Source organism: Odocoileus virginianus, chromosome 11 (assembly GCF_023699985.2).
Source record: "Odocoileus virginianus isolate 20LAN1187 ecotype Illinois chromosome 11, Ovbor_1.2, whole genome shotgun sequence".
Lineage (NCBI taxonomy): Eukaryota > Metazoa > Chordata > Mammalia > Artiodactyla > Cervidae > Odocoileus > Odocoileus virginianus.
In genome coordinates this window covers 44,538,822-44,564,127 of record NC_069684.1, presented here as the reverse complement: position 1 = coordinate 44,564,127, position 25,306 = coordinate 44,538,822, and the positions used below count along the sequence as shown (strand labels likewise).

At 40.0% G+C, this 25,306-nt stretch overlaps 1 protein-coding gene across 1 annotated transcript in view; it reads left to right on the top strand.

Moving 5' to 3' along the window:
• Positions 1–252: 252 nt before the first annotated feature.
• Positions 253–25,306, top strand: part of PLD5 (phospholipase D family member 5) — a 394,479-nt gene continuing 369,425 nt past the window's right edge. Inside the window, exon 1 of the mRNA XM_070474362.1 lies at positions 253–808. Coding sequence (XP_070330463.1) covers positions 620–808 — 189 coding nt within the window. The 5' untranslated portion in view covers positions 253–619. The remainder of the gene's footprint in view (positions 809–25,306) is intronic.

Sequence of the window (25,306 nt, the reverse complement as noted above, 5' to 3'; positions counted from 1 at the left end):
CTGAACTTTGAGAAAGAGGGGAGGCAGAGGTCGGGGTGGCGAGTGGGGGGAAGGGCAGGGTGGTTCCCAGGAGGGAGGGGGCGCGGAGATGGTGCTGACTTGTCCAGGCGCGGTTAGCTTTCGAGTAAAAAATCCGAGGGGAAGAGACGGAGCCCTGCTGAGGGAAGGATGAGGATGGGAGATCCGCCGCCCGCCTGGGCGCGGCGGGAGGGGCGGCGGCCGGACTCGCAGTCCTCGGCCTCCTCACTGCGCCAACCTGCAGGCGCGCGCGGCCCCTCCCGCCGCACTCCGCCCCCTCCCGCCGCACTCCGCCCGAGGCCGACCCGGCCCAATCGGTGCCGCCGGGGGCCGGTGTTCTGAGCGCCAGCCCTGGACCGCAGGCGCCCGCACCCCGCGCCTCCGCCTAGCTCGCCGCGTCCCTCCTGCCCCATCTTCCTCCCCTCGTCTCCCTCTCCTCCCCCTCCCTCCCCGCCCGCTCCACCCCGCCCTGCCCGCGCTCGGCTCCCCCGCGCTCCCCGCGCCCGGCCCGCGCTCGCTCGCTCCTCCCTCAGCCCCGGCCGGCCTCCCGCACGCCCATCCCGAGCCCGCTGCGCGCCGGCAGCCGTCTGGTCATGTCAGGATGGAGATCCGGCAGCATGAGTGGCTCTCGGCCTCCCCCCACGAGGGCTTCGAGCAGATGAGGCTGAAAAGCCGCCCCAAGGAGCCGTCGCCGAGCCTGACCCGAGTGGGCGCGAACTTCTACAGCAGCGTCAAGCAGCAGGACTACAGCGCCAGCGTCTGGCTCCGGAGGAAAGACAAGCTGGAGCACGTAAGCGCGGCTCGCTCCCCGGGCCGCGGCCCTGCACCTGCCGCACACGCTCCCCTGCCCCGGAGCCGGGCGCGGGGACCCCGCCGGCGGCCCCGCTCCGAGCTGGGGATGTCCGAGTCCTCCGCGGGCCCGGTGCCTCGCCAGCACTTTCCTGCCCCGGGAAGGACCGGGTTGCGGGGAGGGGAGGGGCGGGGATGTTCCCTTCCGGCACTGCTGGTCCCTGCACACCTCGACCTCCCCGGGCAGCCACTGCGGGGAGGGGGGCGGGCGTCATTCGCAGTGCGTTCCTGGGGTGCGTGTGCGGGGTGAGCAAGACGGGGAACTGACCCAGTGTGGCTCCAGGGAGCCGGCGTGACACGGTAGTGAGCTTTATAGAGGGGCGTTTGCTTCCTTGTCTTTAGGGGTCTATTTTACCCGGTCCAGAACTAACATGAACAAATCTGTAAAGTTGTCGCCGCTGGCGACCAGCCTGCGTCCGCACACGATCCACTCGAGTTTTCTGCAGCGTATCCTCTGGGATGAGCAGGTGGCGGTCCTGTCTACCTGCGCCCAGCTAGGGAAGAATTTGCACATTGCAAGGAGAAACAGCGAAAGAAAGAGCAGGTCGCCCAGCTCTCAGGCGCGCCGCTGCAGGGTGGGGGGCCGGCGAGCGGGACCCTCCCCTCCCCGCCGCCCACAAGCCAAGAGTGCGTGTTTCACCGGAAAGGTTGTTGGCGCTGGGGCTGAGCTCCTAGGGCTAGCCATTCGGGAGAGAAAAAGTCCTTCTAAAACGGTTTAGTGGATTCACAGTGTCAAATCTGACCCACCAGCATCTCCTTAACCAAATGTTAACATGAAACTAAGAGAATTATCTCAAGAGTGCAGAACAGCTAGCTACCGCCGGGAGGATGTCGTTTCTTCCCGCGGAGCTGCTTAATCCAAATTGGGTCTGTTAATGGAACGAGAAGGTTTCCTTGTATTTGGGTCACATCGCCAATTATGGTAGAAAGATAAGAATAAGAACTTCTGAACTCACACATCTACCGCCGCAAGGACCAGCCCCCCGCGCCCCGTCCCCCGAGACACATCACCCCCACCCCCCCCGCGGCGCGCTGGCTTCTCTTGGCTTTTCAGCAGCAACTAGCATCCCAGGAGAAAGTGGGCAAAAGTGTATTTCTCTTACCTGATCTGAAAAGAAAGTCTGCTTTTTCTCTGAGGTCCTAATCCAGTCCCTGAAAGAGAAGTTTAAAGATTTGATTTGGGGTGCAGGCCCTCTTGTGTGTAGAGACAATTTCCTAACATCGAATGGATGTCTCAGATCCTTAAGACCATGCAAGTAACTGAAGGAGATTGCTAGGATGTAAGTTGTTTGAAAGTGTCTGCTTAAAAATGCAAGCTCCAGAATTAGTGAAGGAGCCAGTGGTTATTAGTTCAAAAAGGGCCAAATAGCACCTTCCTGTAACTTGACTCCTGGTGTTGTTTTATTATTTTAGTACTAGGGAGAATGGTCTCCCCTAAGGATGCTGCTAGAGTATATCTTCATTTGTTTCACTCTGAATGTGTGTTCATTTGCAGCTTGTCCTTTTAGCTGGTGTAGTTCCTTTATTTTCTTACTGAAAATCAATACTGCCACCTTCTATGACTATTGTCTTCTTGAATCGCAGACATTGCACATATTATACTTAGATGGTTTCTCACTTTTAGATTTTCATTGAAAGTATCAAGTCATACAGAGTGGGCCATGGCAGCCTCCCCTTTATGGATGAGTATAGAATGCTCAGCACCTGCTGAGGATTAGAGACCAAGGAAAGTGAGATCTGGTTGTTTCCAGGTAAGGATCTGTGCTTTCTTCTTCACTCAGATGCTTCAAAATAGAGCCTCTTATTTGGCTTTTGAAAAATTACCTCATTTGTTATTTAAATCAAAGTCACATTTTTGTTTGCTTCCTCAAATACGTTTCATGAGACATATCCTGTTCTGATGTTTTGTTCTATATACACATGCTTTAGGTTAGGAATGGGGCTTTGCTTCTGGTGAAATTTTTGGTGATGTTGTCTTGCCCCTTTGAAACATCTACAAACATTTTAATGAAATAATATTTATGAAAATGCTATGAAAAAGTAAATTAGTATAATAATGTAATTTTATTTGCATTCAGGCTCAGCTATCTTATGTTATATACTGTATGATGTTTCAGGTAGTTTGATGTTAATTTCCAATTAAAAATCTAAAAACCTATAACAAATACATCCAAGTATATTATTGCCATGCAAAACATAAAAATGTAATGTTGACTTTATAATAGACAGCATTCTGAACATACGTGACACCTTCAGATTTAGATGTTGGAAAGATTAGGATAAGTGTATCGTGAAATTCAAGGGTGATGTACACTAGTTTGAGCTCTTTGATTTGTCTAATCAAATGGATGACCACCATTTTTATTATGTTAAAAATGAGTGATTATAATGGCAATCATATGCATGAAAACAGTCTACTGTTCCTTTGCTCATGCTTTAAAAGCAAGTCTAGTATTAAGGGCATAAATAAATTATGGCTTCAAATGATCATATGTTCAGTCATCTCAATAATGGAATTCCCCGAAATAAAATGTGTCAGTGTGTGGACTTTGTCCAGACTTCAGAGGCATTGCTTAATCTGAAAGTCAATAACACGATGTAAAGTGACAGCTAGAGAATATATTACCACTCAATTTGGTAAAAATGAGAATAGTTTATCTGTCCTTTTCTAGTTTAAAGGCTACAGGACTAATCCCCAGGTTGGACAAAAGAAAAGTGATATGAATTAAATGATTAATAATTGGAATACATTCTACCCATCTTTAAATTGGATTCCTGTTATTGGTTGGTTGATACTTAAGATGAATACCCATTTATGTGAGGGAATTCTTCTGTTCGTCTTGATTAGAAGCTACAAGGAAGTTATGTTTATAGCATGAATTCTAGATTTTGAACTTTACTTATAAATTTTAGGAAAAAGTAAAATTTCTGGGCCATGTGTAGAGTGTTGTCTTATTAGCTTCAAATAGTGCTTCCCGTCCCCCTTCTGATATCTATGTCAGAAGCTTTCTGTGCCCCTTTTCATACTTTAATAAAACTCTGCTACACAAAAGCTCTTGAGTGATCAAGCCTGGTCCCAGGTCCCGAAGCTAAATCATCTTCTTTGGGAATCAAGAATGCAACACCATTCACAGTAAGCTATCATCTTGGGGACTTGTCTATGCTCCTGGTTCTTAGACTCTTTCGCCTCCTGTTGTGCCTGTTACTGTCTATGGCTTTAAAAGGCTTTAGGTTTGGGAGACAATGGAAGTCTTACTCTCTGTAGGATCCTGTATTTAATTTAGGTATAATGTACAAATAGAGGTTCCCTGGTGGCTCAGATGGTAAAGAATTTGCCTGCAATGCAGAAGACCCAGGTTTGACTCCTGGGTCAGGAAGATCCCCTGGAGGAGGGCATGGCAACCCACCCCAGTATTCTTGCCTGGAGAATCCCATGGACAGAGGAGCCTGGTTGGCTACTGTCCATGGGGTCACAGAATCAAACACAACTGAAGCGACTTAGCATACACACAGGTACAAATGAAGGTTATGATCTAGCAGACAAGAGAAAGTATGGGGCCGGTTTTTCAACTCTAACTCCTCTACTCTGGCAGGCCTCCCTGGGGTTGGGTCACTTTGAGAGTCACCATTTAATACAGTCTGGCTATCTCAAAGCACAGTATTATGTTAGGCTGGTGTCCTTTGGTGGTATTAATGTATGCCTTGATTGACTTCTTTTTTTGTTGTTTTTTTTTTCACAAACAGGGAGAGTTGCAGAGGCTCCTCTGCTAAGTTGCCTGGCTTTATACCATTTGTGCGTGTAGAGGTTTCTTGATGCTGTTTATGGAGATGGGGATGTCTTATTTTCTCTCCTGCTTGTTCACTTAGCTTTTGACAGACTGTGGTTAAGAGCAGGACCGGGTGAGATAGTCCTGGGCAAAGGACTCACCATCACCAGGATGTACACTCATAGTCCTCTGTAAGGAGTCACAGGTTTACCAGATGACTTAAGGAGACAGACCATGTCTGTACAGGTACAGTCCCCTTACGGCAGGGGCTCAGTACTACAGAAGAATTTTTTCCTTACACTTCTCACTTGTGTAGGTTCGCACATGTCTTATTTCAGGCTGGTATAACAGAATACTATAGACTGGGTGCCTTTTAAGCATTTATTTCTCACAGCTCTGGAGTCTGGGAAGTCCAAGGTCAAGGCTTAGGCATATTTGGTGTCTGGTAAGGCCTGCTTTCTGGTTCATAGATAGCCATCTTTCTGCTGAGTCCTCAGATGGTGGTGGAGGTCGAGGAGTCTGAAGACTATTCTGTTCATGTGGCACGCCTGAATGCTCAGTCGCTTGGTGATATCTGACTCTTTGTGACTCCAGGGACTATAGCCTGCTAGGCTCCTCTGTCCATGGATATTCTCCAGGGAAGAATACTAGAGTGGGTTGCCAGTTCCTCTTTCCGGGGAATCTTCCCAATCTGGGGATCAAACCCATGTCTCCTGCCTCTCCTGCTTTGGCAGGAGGATTCTTTACCATTAGGGCCACCTGGGAAGACCCTATTCCTGTGGATTCCGGCCTTACTACCTAATCACCTCCCAAAGGCCCCACCGCTAAAGGCCAGCATATTGAGGATTAAGTTTCAGCAGATGAATTTAGTGGGTAGGGGTGGAATGGGGGGCACCTAAGCATCCAGACATCCAATCCATAGCAGCAGGGGATTTTCCACATCTTAGTTCCCTGGACTGCTGGAAGCTACATCCTGGTACTTGTTTTCATGATTGTCAAATCAGCTACAGGGAAGCTGGTGGATCATGTAATGCCCTACAGTGCTTCTACCCAGAATACATCTATTTGACTCATGGTTGTTGTTGACCAAAGAAAGTTTCCTGGCCACTTGCTTGAAAGAGGGTAAAGAAGGGGGATTCAACCAAGACCCAAAAGAAGGAGAAAGAGAACATCCATGACTAGCTCATAACCATGAGACAGAAAGCTCTTAGCACAGCACATGGCCCGTGTTCAATGTTCAACACACAGTACCTATGGGTATAATTGCTACTCAGGTGTTGCCTAGCTGATCACACACACACACACTGTACCCAAAGAGCTTCCATATTTTATATCTGAGATCAGCCTGCCTGCATTAGGGGCTTGCCTGGTGGCTCAGATGGTAAAGAATCTGCCTATAATGCAACAGACCCAGGTTCGATCCCTGGGTCGGGAAGATCCCCAGAGGAGGAAATGGCAACCCACTCCAGTATTCTTGCCTGGAAGAAATCCCATGGACAGAGGAGCCTGGTGGACAATAGTCCACGGGGTTGCAAGAGTTGGACACAACTGAGCGACTAACTCTTTTGCCTGCATTCTAGATCTGGACCCAGAGTGTATGGTTCCTTTTGTCAGTAAGGCTGGCTCACTATCCTGGGCCCATTAAGTTGTCTCTCTGCCCAGCTTCTAGTCCATTTTCTGGGGGCCTAACTTTTTCCTTAGGACTTCTCTGGTAGCTCAGCTGGTAAAGAATCCACCTTCAATGCAGGAGATCCTGTTTTGATTCTTCCTCCTGCAGGAGATCTTCCCAACCTCAGGATTGAACCTGGGTCTCCTACATTGTAGGCAGATTCTTCACCATCTGAGCCACCAGGGAAGCCCCTAATGCAGGCAGACTGATCTCAGATATAAAATATGGGAGCTCTTTGGGTACAGTGTGTGTGTGTGATCAGCTAGGCAACACCTGAGTAGCAATTATACCCATAGGTACTGTGTGTTGAACATTGAACACGGGCCATGTGCTGTGCTAAGAGCTTTCTGTCTCATGGTTATGAGCTAGTCATGGATGTTCTCTTTCTCCTTCTTTTGGGTCTTGGTTGAATCCCCCTTCTTTACCCTCTTTCAAGCAAGCCTTGGCCAGGAAACTTTCTTTGGTCAACAACAACCATGAGTCAAATAGATGTATCACTTCTGGGTAGAAGCACTGTAGGGCATTACATGATCCACCAGCTTCCCTGTAGCTGATTTGACAATCATGAAAACAATTACCAGGATGGAGTTTCCAGCAGGCCTGGGCCAGTGGGCCCCTGTTTGCTCCCTGCCTGGCCATTCTGAGGCTGACTCGTATTCTTACTCTCTCTGTGGGTTCTGCTAGTAGAGACCAGCTCCTTGCCCTATCCCCAATTTCTGCTTTCCTTTGCAGATTTGTGCTGCATGTGCTCAGAAAGCCCTTTTAAAATTCAAAGAGAAAACAGAAGAGAAACTGTAAAGAGTAGAAGCCAGAATCCTTAATGTTCACATTATAGTGAGCCTTAGTATCTTGCAAGATTTAGTAAGTGCCTCACTTAAAAACAACAACAAAAAACTCAAAGTGTTAATTTTTCACACTTAAATAGAATTAATGTTACCAGTGAATAGTAAATAAATATCAAGTGCATACTTGCCTCCTGGTGTAAATTATTCACGTAAAGAGCAAAGAATAAATGGATTAGAGCAAACTTGGTCACCATGGTCTAGGTTCATATTATGTAATGCCGTTTATGTCCCACAGAGCAGGTTTGTCCAAGTAATTATACTCCATGGAGCAGATCAGTCAAGCACTAGAAGACAGAGTTCAACCTAGGGGAATGAATCTTTAAAATGTACTATTAAAAACCAACCAACTAATCAACCAACCAACCAAACAAGCAAGGGGGAAATATCCTTTTTTATGTTAATGGTATTTTTGGCCAGGCTGCGTAAATTTTGTCTGGCAAACATTTAAGAACATTAACATTTACCAGGATTATTTCCTGCGACTTTAGATAAGCAGAATACGTAAAGCCTAGACTGAGGCAGAATCCCCTACCTCTCTGACCCATGGTCAAGAAATGAAAGTCTAGGTGTCTCTTGAGTATCTTCTGAAACAGCCCATTGTTGTGTCCACTGCTATATTTGTCATTACTTTACGTGGCATATGTTTATAAAGGGCTAATGGACTGTGGGTTGATATTTCAGTATGTTTTGAAGAAACGTTGACTTGTTTGAACTCTGGCTGTTGACTTATTTTAAAATAATCACAGTCAGTGACATATCATATTAAATATATTTAACTTGAGGAGCTTAAGGCTGCAGAGCTTATGATTCCTTTTACTTCCCTTCTTCCGTATAATAGCCACTACATATTTCCTATGATTAGTTTCTCTGAAAGTTTTCACTTCTCTTCACAGATTTCTATATCTGTCTGAGGTTTAAATCTGTATAACAGTTTCCAGTTCTGTTTTAGCCCCAAAGGTCAAGAAGTCTGATGAATCTTTTTAACTTCTGGAACAAGACAGTAGCTTGTTAATATAGTATATATGATATGTTCTTGTACTGAATTGATTGATAGATGGCGCAATTAGGCAGAGATAGAGTTTGTGGTAAAAACCCAGAGATATTGCTTCATGTGTATGCATTGGGGACTTTTGAAGTTACTGATTGCCTCAAATTCATACCTATGTAGATTGTGCTGTGGGAGTTTAGAATACAACATAAATGTCAGGGTACAGTTGGAATGCCACACAGTGGATGGAAAGAGACACCTTTTTACCAAAAATGTACATTTAACTTTTTCTCAGTGAAAGTGAAAATTGCTCAGTTGTGTCCGACTCTTTGCAACCCCATGGACTATACAGTCCATGGAATTCTCCAGGCCAGAGTACTGGAGAGGGTAGCCTAGTCCTACTCCAGGGGATCTTCCCAACCCAGGGATCAAACCAGGGTCTCCTGCATTGCAGGCGATTCCTTACCAACTGAACTATCAGGAAAGCCCAAGTTTTTCCTCATAAACAAAGACAAAAGAGCTCAGTTTCTAAATTCACAAATCAAGCTGGTAAGCAGTGCTGTTGAATAATGAAGAACATGGCAAAATTTCTTAGGTAAACGTAGGTCCATTGGAAAACCTCACTGATGTCTAACATATGAAGTGGGCCCAAGCTAGACTACCTGACTGGGTACCATGGAACTGGATGTCATAGCAGTTGGATGATAAATATGAGTTTATATCCTCTAGAGTAGACAGTGAACCTTGTGTACATATTATTTTTCTGTATTGAGCTATAATTGTTCTCCTGCCAGTAAGTTGTTAGGTCTATAACAGGTAATAACATGAGGACTTAAGTTGAGAAGATGGGATTCATTGAAATTAAGAAAAAAAAAAAACACTGACATACTCATCATCAACATATATTTATTGAGAATGACTTTAATGTGGACGATATCTTGTTAGGAGATTACGAGGACTTTGACTCAACAAGCATTTATCTGACATATGTACTGTGTTTCAAACAGTAGCGAGTATACAAAGACCAAAGCAAGTCTTTGCCCTCCCTTAAGATGCTTACAGTTTTTATAAATACAGTTATAATATGATTACAGTGTTATGAATAATACAGAGAAATGCAAAGTAGCATGAAACTGTCTTCAAAAGACTTGTTTAGACAAGGTTAAAATAGGCAATGAATCTTGTGATATACTGATTACATATTGTAACAAAGTTAAATTTATTCTAGTAATGCAAAGTTGATATAAAACTTAAAAGTCAATCTAATTTATCATATTAAAAATGAAAATAAACCTGTATGTTAGTAAGTGAAGTAAAAGTGTTTGGTGAGATTCTATACACAGGTATGATAAAATTCTCAATAAACTGGAAATAAAAGGAAACTTCATTATTCTGATAAAGAGTTTCTTTAAAAAGATGAAGAAACTATGAAGTTAACTTCATTAACTATAAAGTTAATGGTGAAATACTTAAAAATACCTTCCTGGATACTGAGGCATAGATGTCTACCATCATTACATCTATTCAGCATTGTATAGAAGATTATAACCAATGCAATAAAGTAAGAGTAAGAATTCAGAAGGAAATAGTAAAATTGTCATTATTAGTAGGTAATATTTATTTTGTACATCTGAACAAAATAAACTACAGCTACACTTAATGAATTAATAATGTCACTGAATTCATCATGGCCACTGAATAAAAAGTTACTATGCAAATTAAATTAGGAAAAAACTATTACAAAATAAAACTAAAAGCTGTTACCATTTACCTTGGTATAACAAGATCAAATATTTAAGGAGGCTGATAAGACCTCTGTTTAATTCTCTCCCAGATTGATCTGTGTAATCCTAATTAAAATCCCAGCAAGTTTGTATTTGTTGAAAGTGATTCTAAAATTTATATGAAATGCAAAAGGCCAAGAATCGCTAAGGGAATCTAGATGAAGGGCAAAGTTAGTCGACTTTACAGATAGCAAATCTAGATTAATTAAGCAGTGTGGTATTGGGGCAAGGGTAAATGAATAGGTCAATCAACAGAGTACAGAAACGGACCTGTGTATATTTTATTATTGATAGGTTCTTGATTTATGACAAAAGCGGCCGGTGAAGAAGCACAGAGGGGAAAAGATGGTCTTTTTAAAAAATGGTGTTGAGTCATGTATCTATATTTAAAAAGAAGTGATTTCTTTTTCACACTATACACAAGTGTGGTTAAAGAAAGCTTCACTCTAGGCAGAGTTTTGTATTGGGCCTTAGAGCTTCTGGTGTCTCATACAGTAAAGAATCCACCTGCAATGCAGGAGACCTGAGTTCAATCCCTGGGTTGGGAAGATCCCCTGGAGAAGGGAAAAGCTACCCACTCCAGTATTCTGGCCTGGAGAATTCCATGGACTCTACAGTCCATGAGATCTCAAAGAATTGGACCCTACTGAGCAACTTTCACTTTACTTTACATTAAGGAGCCTAGGAACAAGAGCTGCTCTGTGTAGGATGGCCTGAACCAAGGCTTTTGAGTGGAATCTGGGTGAGAAAAAGCCTGTTTGGAAGACCAATGGGTTAACAAGTATGACTGGAGGACAGGGTTTGTTTAAGGGAGTATTGGGTGTGAAAACATCCACAGTGGTAGATAAGGACAAGACCAGGGAGGGCTTAGAGAACTGGAATTGTAAGCTGATAATGTTCAGCTTTATTCTTTAAGCAAACAGGAGATATTTTAGTAGGTACTTATTCAGAAAACCTGCTGGTGGCTTGCAGTGTTGAGGAAGAAGAGCCTGGAGGAGGGGACCAGTGTGAAGTCTCTTAGTGGTAGAGCTGGAAAGTAACCAAAGAATGTGGTGGCAAGTAGAAAAATTGGGGAACAGATGCAAGAAATATTGTGAAGTAAGGTAAGAGTTCACTGGGGAGAGATCCCTTGTCATCTAATGGTTAAGATTTGGTTCTTTCATTAAGTGGACCAGGGTTCCATCTGGGTTGAGGAACTGAGTTCCCACAAGCCCGCCGCATGCACCACCCCACCAAAAGTGCTACTCCAGTAAACACGTGAATGATAATAAAGTGAAACAGCCTTATTGAAAAAGCAAAAAGCGTTCCTGGGACTTGGTTCTTGACTGGATGTGAGGAGTCTGAGAAAGCTCATCAATTCAGCAAATATTTATTGAGTGCCAGCATGTCACGGAAATTGTGATTGGCATGATTGATTCAAGCATGAACAGGGAAAATGTCAATAACATCTTGAGAGTTGGAATTCTGCCTTTGTCATTTTGGAATCTTGGATCCAAGCCGTTGTTATTATCTTGATTCAATAGTATCAGTATTGTTAATAGTATCAATATTATGATCATAATTAACAAACTGTCCAATTTCTGCTCTCTTCAAGGAGCTGAGCTCAAGGCTTGAGAAAATTCAAATGTCTGTGACTGGGCCTTTGACATCAGGTTGTTTATGGTCTAGTTTTTCAGAACTCAGCTTAAATGTTTTCACTTCTAAACCTAAAGTCCAGTTAAATTCACCTTTTATGTGGTCCCATAACATCACAGGCAAGCATCTTTTCTAGCACTTAATACACTGTTTTTTTTTTTTTTTAAATGGCCTGATTAGTTGTCTACCTTTTGACCTCTTTGGAAAGTTTGAGGACAGTGATGTCTTATTTACAACAATATACCCTTAATGCCCTTCATAATGCCTGGTAGACATCCAGTGTTGACTGACTTGATTATTGAAAGAGTGAATGAATTAACATGTCCTTAGCAGGGCAGATGGAACTTATACACAAGTGAAAGAATAAGGTAGCATGTCCTACTTGACAGATAAATGGTAAGATGTTAAATGTAAGTAGAGTTCAGTGGGAAGAAACACCAAAAGCTCCATGAGAAACTCCTGAGAAGTGCTATGATTAAATGTCAGCTGGAGAAGATAACAGACAAGGCTGCCTCCAAACCGTCTTTAGTTTATTTGAGATTCTATCTGTTCTTTTTAAGACTTGGGATGTGAGAGATTTATGGCCACTTTAGTGACCTGTTCCAATATCTAATGCTGTTGTTTACATGATTTTTTTTTTTTTTTTAATCTATATATCTTGGTTTTTGTTAGTCAAGGAGAATATTAACTTTTAAAGTTTCACAAGTACCATGATCTGACTTTTCGCCATGCCTAAACCTGCTGGTTTATTACTTAGCCTCTGCCCTGTTCTGGCAGAGTACAGTCAGGCAGAGACTGTAAGATATTCTATAGCAGGGAATGTGTCAAAACTGCCAAAATCTCCTTAAAGATCTGCCACTCTTGATCATTAAGAATCTCCTACCATGACTTCCTGACTTGTCTGTTTCCAGATTTTTTTCGTTCCCTAAGATCTTTTTGCTGCAATCCATGACTTGTGCACAAATTGCTTAAAATCTGTCCTATAAGATTCCAGATACATCTTTTTTTTTTTGGAATAAACTTTTATTTTGGAATAACTTTAGATTTATGGAAAAGTTTTACAGACAGTAGAGGTGTTTCTTATACATCCCTCTCCCCAATTTCAGTTTCATTTAGGATTATAATAAATTTCAAACTCCAGATTTCACTAGAATTTCACCAGTTTTTAATGACCTTTTTCTGTTCTAAGATCCAATGTGAGGTAATAGATTGCATTTAGTTGTCTTATGTTCTTAGTAACCTCTGGTCTGTGATAGTTTTTCAGGGTTTGACAGTTTTTGTTTACAGCCTTATTGAGGCATAACTGACAAAAAATCGTAAGATATTTAAAGGAGTTCCGCCACTGAGTTAATGAAAGCATCCATTACCTCCCTTATTTATTGTGTGTGTGAGAACGTTAAAGCTTTACTCCGAAAGCAAAGTTAAATTATATCATGGCATTGTCATTGGTAATCACTATGTTGGTATTGACTGTTGTTGTTTAGTCCCTAAGTCGTGTCCGACTCTTTTCCCACTCCATGGACTGTAGCCCACCGGGCTCCTCTGTCTATGGGATTCTCAAGGCAAGAATACTGGAGTGGGTTGCCATTTCCTTCCCCAGGGGAATCTTCCCTGCCCTGTGTCTCCTGCATTGGTGGGTGGGTTCTTTACCACTGAACCAACAGGGGAGCCCTGTTTATATTGATCCTCAGACATTATTCATTTTGTAATTGAAAGTTTACACTTTAACTGACCTTTCCCTATTTTCCATGCTCCCGAGGCCCTGGCAACCACCCTTCCACTATCTGAATATATGAGTTTGGGCTTTTTTGTTTGTTTTTTGTTTTTTTAGATTTTATGTATAAGTGGTACCATGTGGTATTTGTCTTTGTCTGGCTTACCTTACTTAGCGTAATGTCTTCAAGTTCCTCCATATTGTTGTAAATAAAAGGATTTCCTTTTTATTCATGGTTAAATAATATTCTGTATATTCATATATCACATCTTATTTATTCATTGACCTGCTTATGGACACTTAGGTTGTTTTCATATCATGGCTACTGGAATTAATACTGTAGTGAGCATGAAAGTGCAGATATCTCTTCAATATCCTATTTTCATTTCCTTTGGATAAATACTCGGAAGTAGAATTGCTAGATCGTACAGTCGTTGCATTTTTAATTTTTTGAAGAATTGCCATACTGTTTCCCATAGTGGCAGTACAAGTTTATATTCCCACCAGTAGTGCTATAGGGTTTCTTTTTCTCAATATCTTCACTAGCACTTGCTTGATGTCTTTTTTAAAATTCTAATCATTCTAACAGGTGTGAAATGATATCCCATTGTGCTTTTTAAAAAATTTATTGTGGTTTTAAGAAGCATTTCCCTGATGATTAGCGATATTGAGCGTATCTTCAATTACTTATTGGCCATCTGTGTGTCTTCTAAGGAAATAAAAAGTCTATTCAGATACTCTGTGCTTGTTTTAAATCAAGTTGTTTGTTCTTTGCTGTTGAGTTGTATGAATTCTTTGATTATTAACTCCTTATCAGATATATGATTTGCAAATATTTTCTCCCATTTGATAGGTTGCCTTTTCATTTTGTTGGCAGTTTCCCTGCTGTGCAGAAACTTTTTAATTTGATACAGTCTCACTTGTTTATTTTTACTTTCAATGCTTTTCCTTTTGATGTCAAATCCAAAACATCATCACCAAAACAGATGGCATGGAGCTTACAGCCTAGGTTTTCTTCTAGAAGTTTTGTGATTTCAGGTCTTAACATTCAAATCTTTAATCAATTTTCAATTGTATAGATGTCCAGTTTCATTTTTTGCATGTGGCTGTACAGTTTCCCTAACATGATTTATTGAAGAGCCTGTCCTTTCCCCAGTATATAGTCTTGGCTTTTTTGTCTTAAATGAACTGACAACATATACATGGGTTTATTTCTGGGCTCTCTATTCTGTTCTGTTCATCTGTGTGTCTTTATGCCAGTACCATAGCATTTTGCTTAGTATAGCTTTGTAAAATAGTTTCAAATCAGAGAGTGTGAGGCCTCCAGCTTTGGTCTTCTTTATCAAATTGTTTTGGATTTTTGAGGTCTTCTATAGTTCCATATGCATTTAAAATTTTTTCCTTTTGTAAAAATGCCATTGGAATTTTGATAGGGATCATATTGAATCTGTGTATTTCTTTGGGTTGTGTGGACATTTTCACAACATTACTTAATTCTTCCAATCTGTGAGCATGGAATAGCTTTCCATTTACTTGATCTTCAGTTTTTTCAGCAGTTTCTTAAAGTTTTCAGTAAACGGGTCTTTCACCTCCTTGGTTAAATTTATTCTTAGGCTTTTTATTCTTTTGGTTGTGATTATAAATGGGATTGTTTTCCTAATGTTTCTTTCTGTTAGCTCATTGTTTATGTATATAAACACAACAGAATTTTGTTTGTTGATTTTGTACCTCTCAACTTAACTGTATTTGTTTATTGCATCTAACACTTCTCATTCTGTCTGCCCTCTGGGGACAGAATGGTTGGCTGTCATCACTGACTCAATGGACATGAGTTTGAGCAAACTCTGGGAAATTGTGAAACCTGGTGTGCTGCAGTCCCTGGGGTCTCAAAGAGTCAGACACAACTGAGCAACTGAACAACACTTTTTTGGTGAGGTCATTGTGGTTTTTTATGTATTGTATCATGTCATTTGTAGCTAGAGGCAATTTTACTTCTTCCTTTCCAGTTTAGATGCCTTTTTTTTTTTCTTTTTCCCGCTTAATTACTCTGACTTGGACTTTCAATACTGTTTTGAATAAAAATATTGAGAGTGAGCATCCTTATTTTTGTTCCTGTTCTTTATCTTAGAGATAAGACATTGATCTTTTCCTGTTGAGTATGATGTTAGCTATGAGATTATCATATATGGCTTTTATTATTTTTGAGGTACATTCTTTCTACCTATATGTATTGAGAGTTTTTAGCATAAATGGATGTTGAATTTTGTCAAATGCTTTTTCTATGTATATTAAGATGATCATATGATTTTTTTAATTGTCATTTTGTTAGTGTAGTGTGTCACACTGGTTGATTTGTGGACAGTGAACCATACTTGCATCCCTGGAATAAATCATGGTTGATTATGATATTTTTAATGTACTATTAAAATTGGTTTGCTGATATTTTTGCATCTATAGTCATCAGGGGTACTGGCTTCTAATTTTATGTTCTTGTAGTGTCTTTGCCTGGTTTTGGTATCAGGATAATGCTGGCCAGAGAAAATGAGCTTAGAAGTGTCCCATTCTCTTCTGCTCTTTGGAAGAGTTTGGGAAGTATTGGTGTTAATTCTAATATCAATGTTTGGTAGATTTCACCAATGGAGGCATCTTGTCCTGGACTTTTGTTTTAAGGGAAAAAATTTAATTAGTAATTCAGTGTCCTTACTAGTAATTGACTGTGCAGATTTCCTGTTTCCTCATAGTGCATTTTTGGTAGTTTGTATGTTATTAATTTCTTACTGATTGCCCAATTTATGTCAAAGGGTGGTCTGTCATGCTTTCCTCTAAGAGTTTTCCAGTATCTGGTATTGCATTTAGGTCTTTAATCCATTTTGAGTTTAATTTTTGTATGTAGTGTTAAAGAATATTCTGATTTCATTTTCTTACATATAGCTATACATATCATTTTCACAGCATCATTTATTGAAGAGACTGTCTTTCCTCCATTGTACAGTCTTGCCTCTTTTGTCAAAGATTAATGGCCATAGGTGTGAGTTTACTGCTGGGTTTCTGTCCTGTTCCGTTGATCTGTATTTCTGTTCTTGTGCTAGTATAATACTGTTTTAATCACTGCAGTTTTGTAGTATAGTCTGAAGTCAGGGAGCCTAATTCCTCCAGCTCTCTTTCCCTAGATTGCTTTGGCTATTCATGGTCATTTGTATCTCCATACAAATTTTAAGATTTTATGTTCTAGTTCTGTGAAAAATGCCATTGGTAATTTGATGGGTGTTGCATTGAATCTGTAGATTCCCTTGGCTAGTACAGTCATTTTGACAATATTGATTCTTCCAGTGCAAGAATGTGGTATATCTTATCCATCCATTTGTGTCTTCTTTTATTTGTGTCATCATTAGCATCTCAAAGTTTTCTAAGTACATATATGTTGTCTTCTTAGGTAGACTCATTCCTAGGTACTTTTATTCTTTTTGATGCAATGGTAAATGGGATTGTTTCTTTCATTTCTCTTTCTGATCTTTATTGTTAGTGTATGGAAATACAACAGATTTCTGTATATTTATTTTGTATTATGTACCTTTACTGAATTCATTGATGAGCTCTGGTAGTTTCCTGGTAGGATCTTTAGGATATTCTATGTATGATACCATGTCATCTGCAAACAGTGACAGTTTTACTTCATTTCCAATTTGAATTTCTTTTATTTCTTTTTCTTTTCTGATTGTTGTGGCTAAGACTCCAAGACTATGTTAAATAATAGTGGCAAGAGTGGAATCTTTGTCTTTTTTCCTGATCTTAGAGAAAATGCTTTCAGTTTTCCATACTTGAGTATGATATTTGCTGTTGATTTGTCATATATGGCCTTTATTATGTTGAGGTGTGTTCCTTCTTTGCTCACTTTCTGGAGAAATTTTGTCATAAATGGGTGTGGAATTTTGTCAAAAGCCTCTTCTGCATGTTTTGAGATGATTATATAATTTTTATTCTTCAACTTGTTGATGTGGTGTATCACACTGATTGATTTGCAGATGATAAAAATCTTGGGGTCATCCTTGGGGTAAGTCCCACTTGATTATGGTTTATAATTCTCTTAATGTATTGTTGGATTTGGATTGCTTGTATTTTGTTGAGGATTTTTGTGTCTACGTTCATCAATGATATTGGCCTGTAGTTTTGTTTATTTATTTTTGATGTCTTTGTCTGATTTTTGTATCAGAATGATGGTGGCTTCATAGAACGAATTTGGGAGTATTCCTTCCTTCACAATTTTTTGGAATACTTTCAGGATAGGTATTAACTCTTCTCTAAATGTTAGATAAAATTCACCTGTGGTGTCGTCTGGTCCTGGACTTTTGTTTCTTGGGAGTTTTTATATCACAATTTCAATTTCAGTACTTGTGATTGGCCTGTTCATATTTTCTATTTCTTCCTCATTCAGTCTAGGAAGGTTGTGCCTTTCTAAGAATTTGTACATTATTTGTTCTAGGTTGTTCATTTTACTGGCATATAATTGCTTGTAGTAGTCTCTTATGATCTTTGTGTTTCTGTGGTTTTTGTTGCAACATTTCCTTTTTCATTTCTAATTTTACTGATTTGAGTCCTCTCCCTTTTTTTCTTGATGAGTCTTTTGTTTATCTTTTCAAAGAGCCAGCTTTTAGTTTCATTGATCTTTTCTGCTGTTTTCTTTGTCTCTGTTTCATTTTTTTCTTTTCTGATCTTTATGGCTTCTTTCCTTTTAATATCTTTGGATTTTGTTTGTTCTTTCTCTCGTGTTTTACATGTAAGGATAGGTTGTTTGAGATTTTCCTTGTTTCCCGAGGTAAGACTGCATTGCTGTAAACTTCCCTCTTAGAAGTGCTTTTGCTGAGCCCCATATTTTTTAAATTGTCATGCTTTCATTTTCATTTGACTCTAGGTGTTTCTTGATTTGGAGAAGGAAATGGCGTCTTTGATTTCTTCAGTGAGCCTTTGGTTGTTTAGTAGCATATTGTTTAGCCTCCACATGTTCATGTTTTTTATAGTTTTTTTCTTGTAGTTTATTTCTAATCTCATAGCTTTGTGATTGGAAAAGATGGTTGATATGATTTCGGTTTTCTTAAATTTACTGAGGCTTGCTTTGTGGTAAAAGGTTTGCATGTGGTCAGTCCTGGAGAATGTTCCCTGTGCACTTAAGAAGAATGTGTATCCTGCTGCTTTTGTGTGGATTGCTCTATAAATGTCCATTAAGTCTGTCTGATCTAATGTATCATTTAAGGCCAGCATTTCCTTATTGATCTTCTCTGTGGATGATCTGCCCATTGATGAAAGTGAGGTATTAAAGTTCCCCACTTTTGGAAGAATCAATATTGTCAAAATGGCTATACTACCCAAAGCAATCTATAGATTCAATGCAATCCCTATCAAACTACCAACGGTATTTTTCACAGAACTAGAACAAATAATTTCACAATTTGTATGGAAATACAAAAAACCTCGAATAGCCAAAGTAATCCTGAGAAAGAAGAATGGAACTGGAGGAATCAATCTGCCTGACTTCAGACTCTACTACAAAGCCACAGTCATCAAGACAGTATGGTACTGGCACAAAGACAGAAATATAGATCAATGGAACAGAATAGAAAGCCCAGAGATAAATCCACAAACCTATGGTCACCTTATCTTCGACAAAGGAGGCAAGGATATACAATGGAAAAAAGATAACCTCTTTAACAAGTGGTGCTGGGAAAACTGGTCAACCACCTGTAAAAGAATGAAACTAGAACACTTTCTAGTTTCTAGAACACTATACACAAAAACAAACTCAAAATGGATTAAAGATCTAAATGTAAGACCAGAAACTATAAATCTCCTAAAGGAGAACATAGGCAAAACACTCTCCGACATAAATCACAGCAGGATCCTCTATGACCCACATCCCAGAATTTTAGAAACAAAAGCAAAAATAAACAAATGGGACCTAATGAAACTTAAAAGCTTTTGCATAACAAAGGAAACTATAAGCAAGGTGAAAAGACAGCCCTCAGATTGGGAGAAAATAATAACAAACGAAGCAACAGACAAAGGATTAATCTCAAAAATATACAAGCAACTCCTCCAGCTCAACTCCAGAAAAATAAATGACCCAATCAAAAAATGGGCCAAAGAACTCAACAGACATTTCTCCAAGGAAGACATACAGATGGCTAACAAACACATGAAAAGATGCTCAACATCACTCATTATCAGAGAAATGCAAATCAAAACCACAATGAGGTACCATTATACGCCAGTCAGGATGGCTGCTATCCAAAAGTCTACAAGCAATAAATGTTGGAGAGGGTGTGGAGAAAAGGGAACCCTCTTACACTGTTGGTGGGAATGCAAATTAGTACAGCCACTATGGAAAACAGTGTGGAGATTTCTTAAAAAGCTGGAGATAGAACTGCCATATGACCCAGCAATCCCACTTCTGGGCATACACACCAAGGAAACCAGATATGAAAGAGACACGTGCACCCCAATGTTCATCGCAGCACTGTTTATAATAGCCAGGACATGGAAGCAACCCAGATGCCCATCAGCAGACGAATGGATGAGGAAGCTGTGGTACATATACACCATGGAATATTACTCAGCCATTAAAAAGAATTCATTTGAATCAGTTCTAATGAGATGGATGAAACTGGAGCCCATTATACAGAGCGAAGTAAGCCAGAAAGATAAAGACCATTACAGTATACTAACACATATATATGGACTTTAGAAAGATGGTAACAAGAACCCTATATGCAAAACAGAAAAGAGACTCAGATGTATAGAACAGACTTGTGGACTCTGGGAGAAGGCGAGGGTGGGATGTTTCAAGAGAACAGCATTGAAACATGTATATTATCTAGGGTGAAACCGATCACCAGCCCAGGTTGGGTGCATGAGACAAGTGCTCGGGCCTGGTGGACTGGGAAGACCCAGAGGGATCGGGTGGAGAGGGAGGTGGGAGTGGGGACTGGGATGGGGAATACATGTAAATCCATGGCTGATTCATTTCAATGTATGACAAAAACTACTATAATGATGTAAAGTAATTAGCCTCCAACTAATAAAAATAAATGGAAAAAAAAAAGTTCCCCACTTTTGTTACTATTATTGTGTTACTGTTCATTTCTTCTTTAATGGATGTGAGTATTTGCCTTATATATTGGGATGCTCCTCTGTTGGGTGCATACATATTTACAATTGTTATATTGCCTCCTTACATTAATCCCCTGATCATTATTTAGTGTACTTCTTTGTCTTTTATAACAGTCTGCATTTTAAAGTCTATTTTGTATGATATGAGTATTGCTACTCTAGCTTTCTTTTGATTTCCACTTGCATGGAGTATCTTTTTTATCCCCTCACTTCCAGTCTGTATGTGTCCCTAGAGCTGAAGTGGGTCTCTTGTAGACAGAATATATACAGGTCTTGTTTTTATATTCGTTCCCTCAGACTGTGTCTTTTAGTTGGAGCATTTAATGCATACACATTTAAGGTAATTGTCAGTATGTATTTTACTACTGCCATTTTCTTAATTGCTTTGGATTTGTTTTTATAGGTCTTTTTCCTTCCCTTCCTTTTTTGTTCTCTCGTGACTTGATGTCTAATTTCAGTGTTGTGTGTGGATTCCTTTTCCTTTTTTGGTGTATGTATCTATTGTAGATTTTTGGTGTGTGGTTACCATAAGGATTTGATGTAACAGTATATATATATATATAAACAAGATTGTTTTAAATTGTTGGTCTTTTAAGTTCAAATGCATCTCCAATATCCTGCTTTTGTGCTCTGCTTTTCTCACAATTGTTGGTTTTGATATTATGCTTTTGTCCAAATGATTTCCTACTTTTGCTTTATGTCTGCCTTTACCGATGAACTCTCTCCTTATAATTTTCTTATTTCTGGTAGTTGCCTTTTCTTTTCCACTTAGAGAATTTCCTTTAATGTTTGTTGGAAAGCTGGCCTGATAGTGATGAATTCTCTTAGCTTTTGTTTGTCTGTAAAGCTTTTGATTTCTCTGTGGAATCTGAGGGGAGGCTGCTTAAAGTCTTCCTGACCATGCCCACTGATGCCTGAGGCTGTGTTTCCTCCTCCTTGGTCGTTTGGCCTGAGGTGTCCTAGCACTGGCACCTATATATAGGCTTTGGGATGATGCTAGGTTTTGAGGGGAAATGATGGCTTCCAGGAGGGTTCATGCCAGTGAGTACTTGTCAGAGCTATAGCTGCCAGAGTCTTTGTCCCTGCAGTGAGCCACAGCCAGCCCCCTACCTCTGCTGAAGACCCTCTAATACTAGCATGTAGATCTGGCCCAGGTTCTGATGAGGTCACTGCTTATTTCCCTTGGGTCCTGCTGTGCACTAGAGCTTGTGTGTACCCTCCAAGAGTACAGATTCTGTTTCCCACAATCCTGTAGAATTGCTGTGGTCAAACCCTGCTGGCCTTGAAAGCCAGATTCTCTGGGGGCTCCTCCTCCCATTGCCAGACCCCCAGGCTAGGAATCCTGGTGTTGAGCTTAAGACTTGCACTCCTGTCAGAATTATTTTCCAGGTTGTCATCCATCCAATGGGAATGCAGCTTCATTTTATTGTGAGTGTGCCTCCATACTTTGTTGTTATGGCTGCTTCTTTGTCTTTGGGGGCAGGGTGTCTTTTTTGGTGGGTCCCAGGATTTTTTTTGTTGTTGGTGGTTGTTCAGGGATTTGTTTTGATATTGGTGTTTTTGTAAGAAGGGATGAGCTTACATCCTTGTTTGCTATCTTGCTGGTCTCTTGGGGATCTATTTAAAACAGCTGCTTCTGCAATGCCTATATAAACTTCCATTTTACTAAAAGGGTTATGTCGATAATCTTAAGAAAAGTGAGAAATCTTAAGGGTCTCTTGTCTTATCACTTCTTTATGCTTCAGTAGTGGCCACTGGTCCCTCTCAGCTCCTGGGATTCCACCTAGAGCTTCCAGAAATATCAGGCTCTCAGGTGCTGTAGACAGCAGCTGAGGCACTGGCCCATGGGGTGTACTGATTGCAAAATGCAGCATATTATCTCATTTCCTTTTTGGTTTCTTCTTTTACCTGTTGGTTATTCAGTGCCTTTTAAAAATCCTCACATATTTGTGAATGTCCCAATTTTCTTTCAGTCACCTTCTCAGTTCAGTTCAGTCGCTCAGTTGTGCTGCACTGCAGCACACCAGGCCTCCCTGTCCTTCACCAACACCCAGAGTCTACTCAAACCCATATCCATTGAGTCAGTGATGCCATCCAACCATCTCATCCTCTGTTTAATTTTGACTTCTAGTTTCATCTCATTGTAGTTGGAAAAGATGCTTGATATGATTTCAGTCTTCTTAAGTTTATTAAGACCAGTTTTTTGGCCTAGTGTATGATTTATCCTAAGAGTATTCTTTGTGCACTCGAGAAGAACATATATATGCTATTATTTGATGGAATGTTCTATAATGTCTGTTAAGTCTATTTGTTCTGGTGTGTAGTTTAAGTTCAATAATTCCTTATTGGTTTTTCCATTTGGATGATCTTCCCATTTTTGAAAGTGAGATATTGAAATTCCTTAATATCATTACATTGCTGTCTATTTCTCCCTTTTGGTTGGTAAATATTTGCTTTATATATTTAGGTGCTTCTTTTGGTGTATGCATGCATTCGTGAAGAGTCATGTCTGACTCTTTGTGACCCTGTGGACCATAGGCCACCAGGCTCCTCTGTCCGTGGGATTCTCCAGACAAGAATACTAAGGTGTTTTGCCGTAACTTCCTCCAGGGAATCTTCTCAACCTTGGGATGGAACCTTCATCTCTTATGTCTTATGCATTGGTAGCTGGGTTCCTTACTAGTAGCACCACCTGGGAAGCCCCATGTTGGGTATGTAGATATTTACATACATCAACATGAACTGGTCATAGGTATATATGTGTCCTCCCAATCCTGAACACCCATCCCAACCCCCTTCCCACCCCATCCCTCTAGGTTATCCCAGAGCACCTGCTTTGGGTTCCCTGTGTCATGCATCGAGCTTTCGTGGGTCATCTTTTTTACACATCGTAATGTATGTGTTTCAATGCTGTTCTCTCAAATCGTCCCACCCTCTTCTTTTCCCACTGAGTCCAGAAGTCTGTTCTGTATGTTTGTGTCTCCTCTGCTGCCCTGCATGTAGGATCGTCAGCACCATCTTTCTAAATTACATATGTGTTAATTTACAGTATTTGTCTTTCTCTTTTTGACTTAGTTCACTCTGTATAATAGGCTCTAGATTCTTCCACCTCATTAGAACTGACTCAAATGTGTTCCCTTTTATAGCTGAGTAATATTCCATTGTGTATATACACCACAGCTTCCTTATTCATTCATCTGCCTATGAACATCTAGGTTGCGTCCATGTCCAAGCTATTGTAAATAGTGCTGCGGTGAACATTGGGGTACCTGTGTCTCTTTCAGTTCTGGTTTCCTTGGGGTTATATGCCCAGCAATGGGATTGCTGGGTCATACGGCAGTTCTGTTGCCAGTTTTTAAAGGAATTTCCACACTGTTCTCCTTGGTGGCTGTACCAGTTTGCATTTCCACCAACAGTATAAGAAGGTTCCCTTTTCTCCACACCCTCTCTAGCATTTATTGTTTGTAGACTTGGTGATGGCCATTCTGACCAGTGTGAGACGATACCTCATTGTGATTTTGATTTACATTTCTCTAATAATGAGTGATATTGAGCGTCTTTTCATGAGTTTATTAGCTATCTGTATACCTTCTTTGGAGAAATGTCTGTTTAGGTCTTTTGCCCACATTGTAACTGGGTTGTTTGTTTTTCTGGTATTGAGTTGCATGAACTGCTTGTATATTTTGGAGATTACTTCTTTGTCAGTTGTTTTGTTTGCTATTATTTTCTCCCATTCTGAAAAGCCCCTGCATTTAAAGTATTGATAGACATGGATTTACTGGTGCAATTACTTGTTCTCTGGTTGTTTTTTATTTCTTTCTCTTTCTTTTGCTTCCTGTGATTTATTCATTTTCAGTAATGATAATGCTTAGATTTCTTTCTTGTGATCTTTGAGTACCTATTATATGTTTCTGCTTTGTGATTACAATGAAGCATATATTAAATATATTTATAACATTATTTTATCCTGATTTCAACAGAAGTTTGAACTCATACTGAAGATATGTATTTTTATACAACTTTTGTGTTTTTGATGCCACTATTTACTGTTTTAATATTGTGTATCCATTAATAAATTTTTGTAATAATAGTTGTTCATATGGTTAAGTTAGTGATTTCCTTGTTTCTCCACTGCTTTGTTTTCCACTTTCCACATACTAATGTTTGTAAGTGAGGCATTAAGTGCCAGGTCCCCATACTCAAAAACTCCTAGACTATGGAGTAGCTGCGTTTATTATTTAGAATTCTTCTGTAAGGAAGATGTATCTCTTCTTCCCCAGTATTTGTTGTTCAATCACTTATTTATATCAGTAGTTCTCTTGGATATTTTTTTCATGCGGTGGGTAAAATCCAATTCTGTGCTTTTATTTTTTTCATTTTATTCCTTACATTGTTTTTGCTTTGGCTCTTAGGAGCCGTTTGTCTCTTAGAAATGCCTCCATCTTTGTGTTATTTGAATATTTCCTTTATTACTGGCACTACAAAATGCTACAAGCTTATCTTATATTTTTCCTGCCTCTTCCTAATATATTCTTAAAGATACATGTTTAAAAAGGAGATGTTTCATTTTTAGTTCCAACTAGGTCTACTCAAAGGATTCTAATAAGAGAAATGCGTAGTAGTTTCACATATCAAAGTTTAATACACATATTTTGGTAAAGATCAACATCTTCATTTGCACTTTAAATCACAGTCCTGAAATATTTTATTTATAACCCCATACACAAATTCTCTTTCAGATGATCAAAATAAATATTATATTAAGCAAATTATAGGGCATGCTGAGTGGTATAGTGACTTTATGTTCTAATATTGTATGTGATATGCATGTACACACACACACACACACACACACACACACACACACATCTCTTTG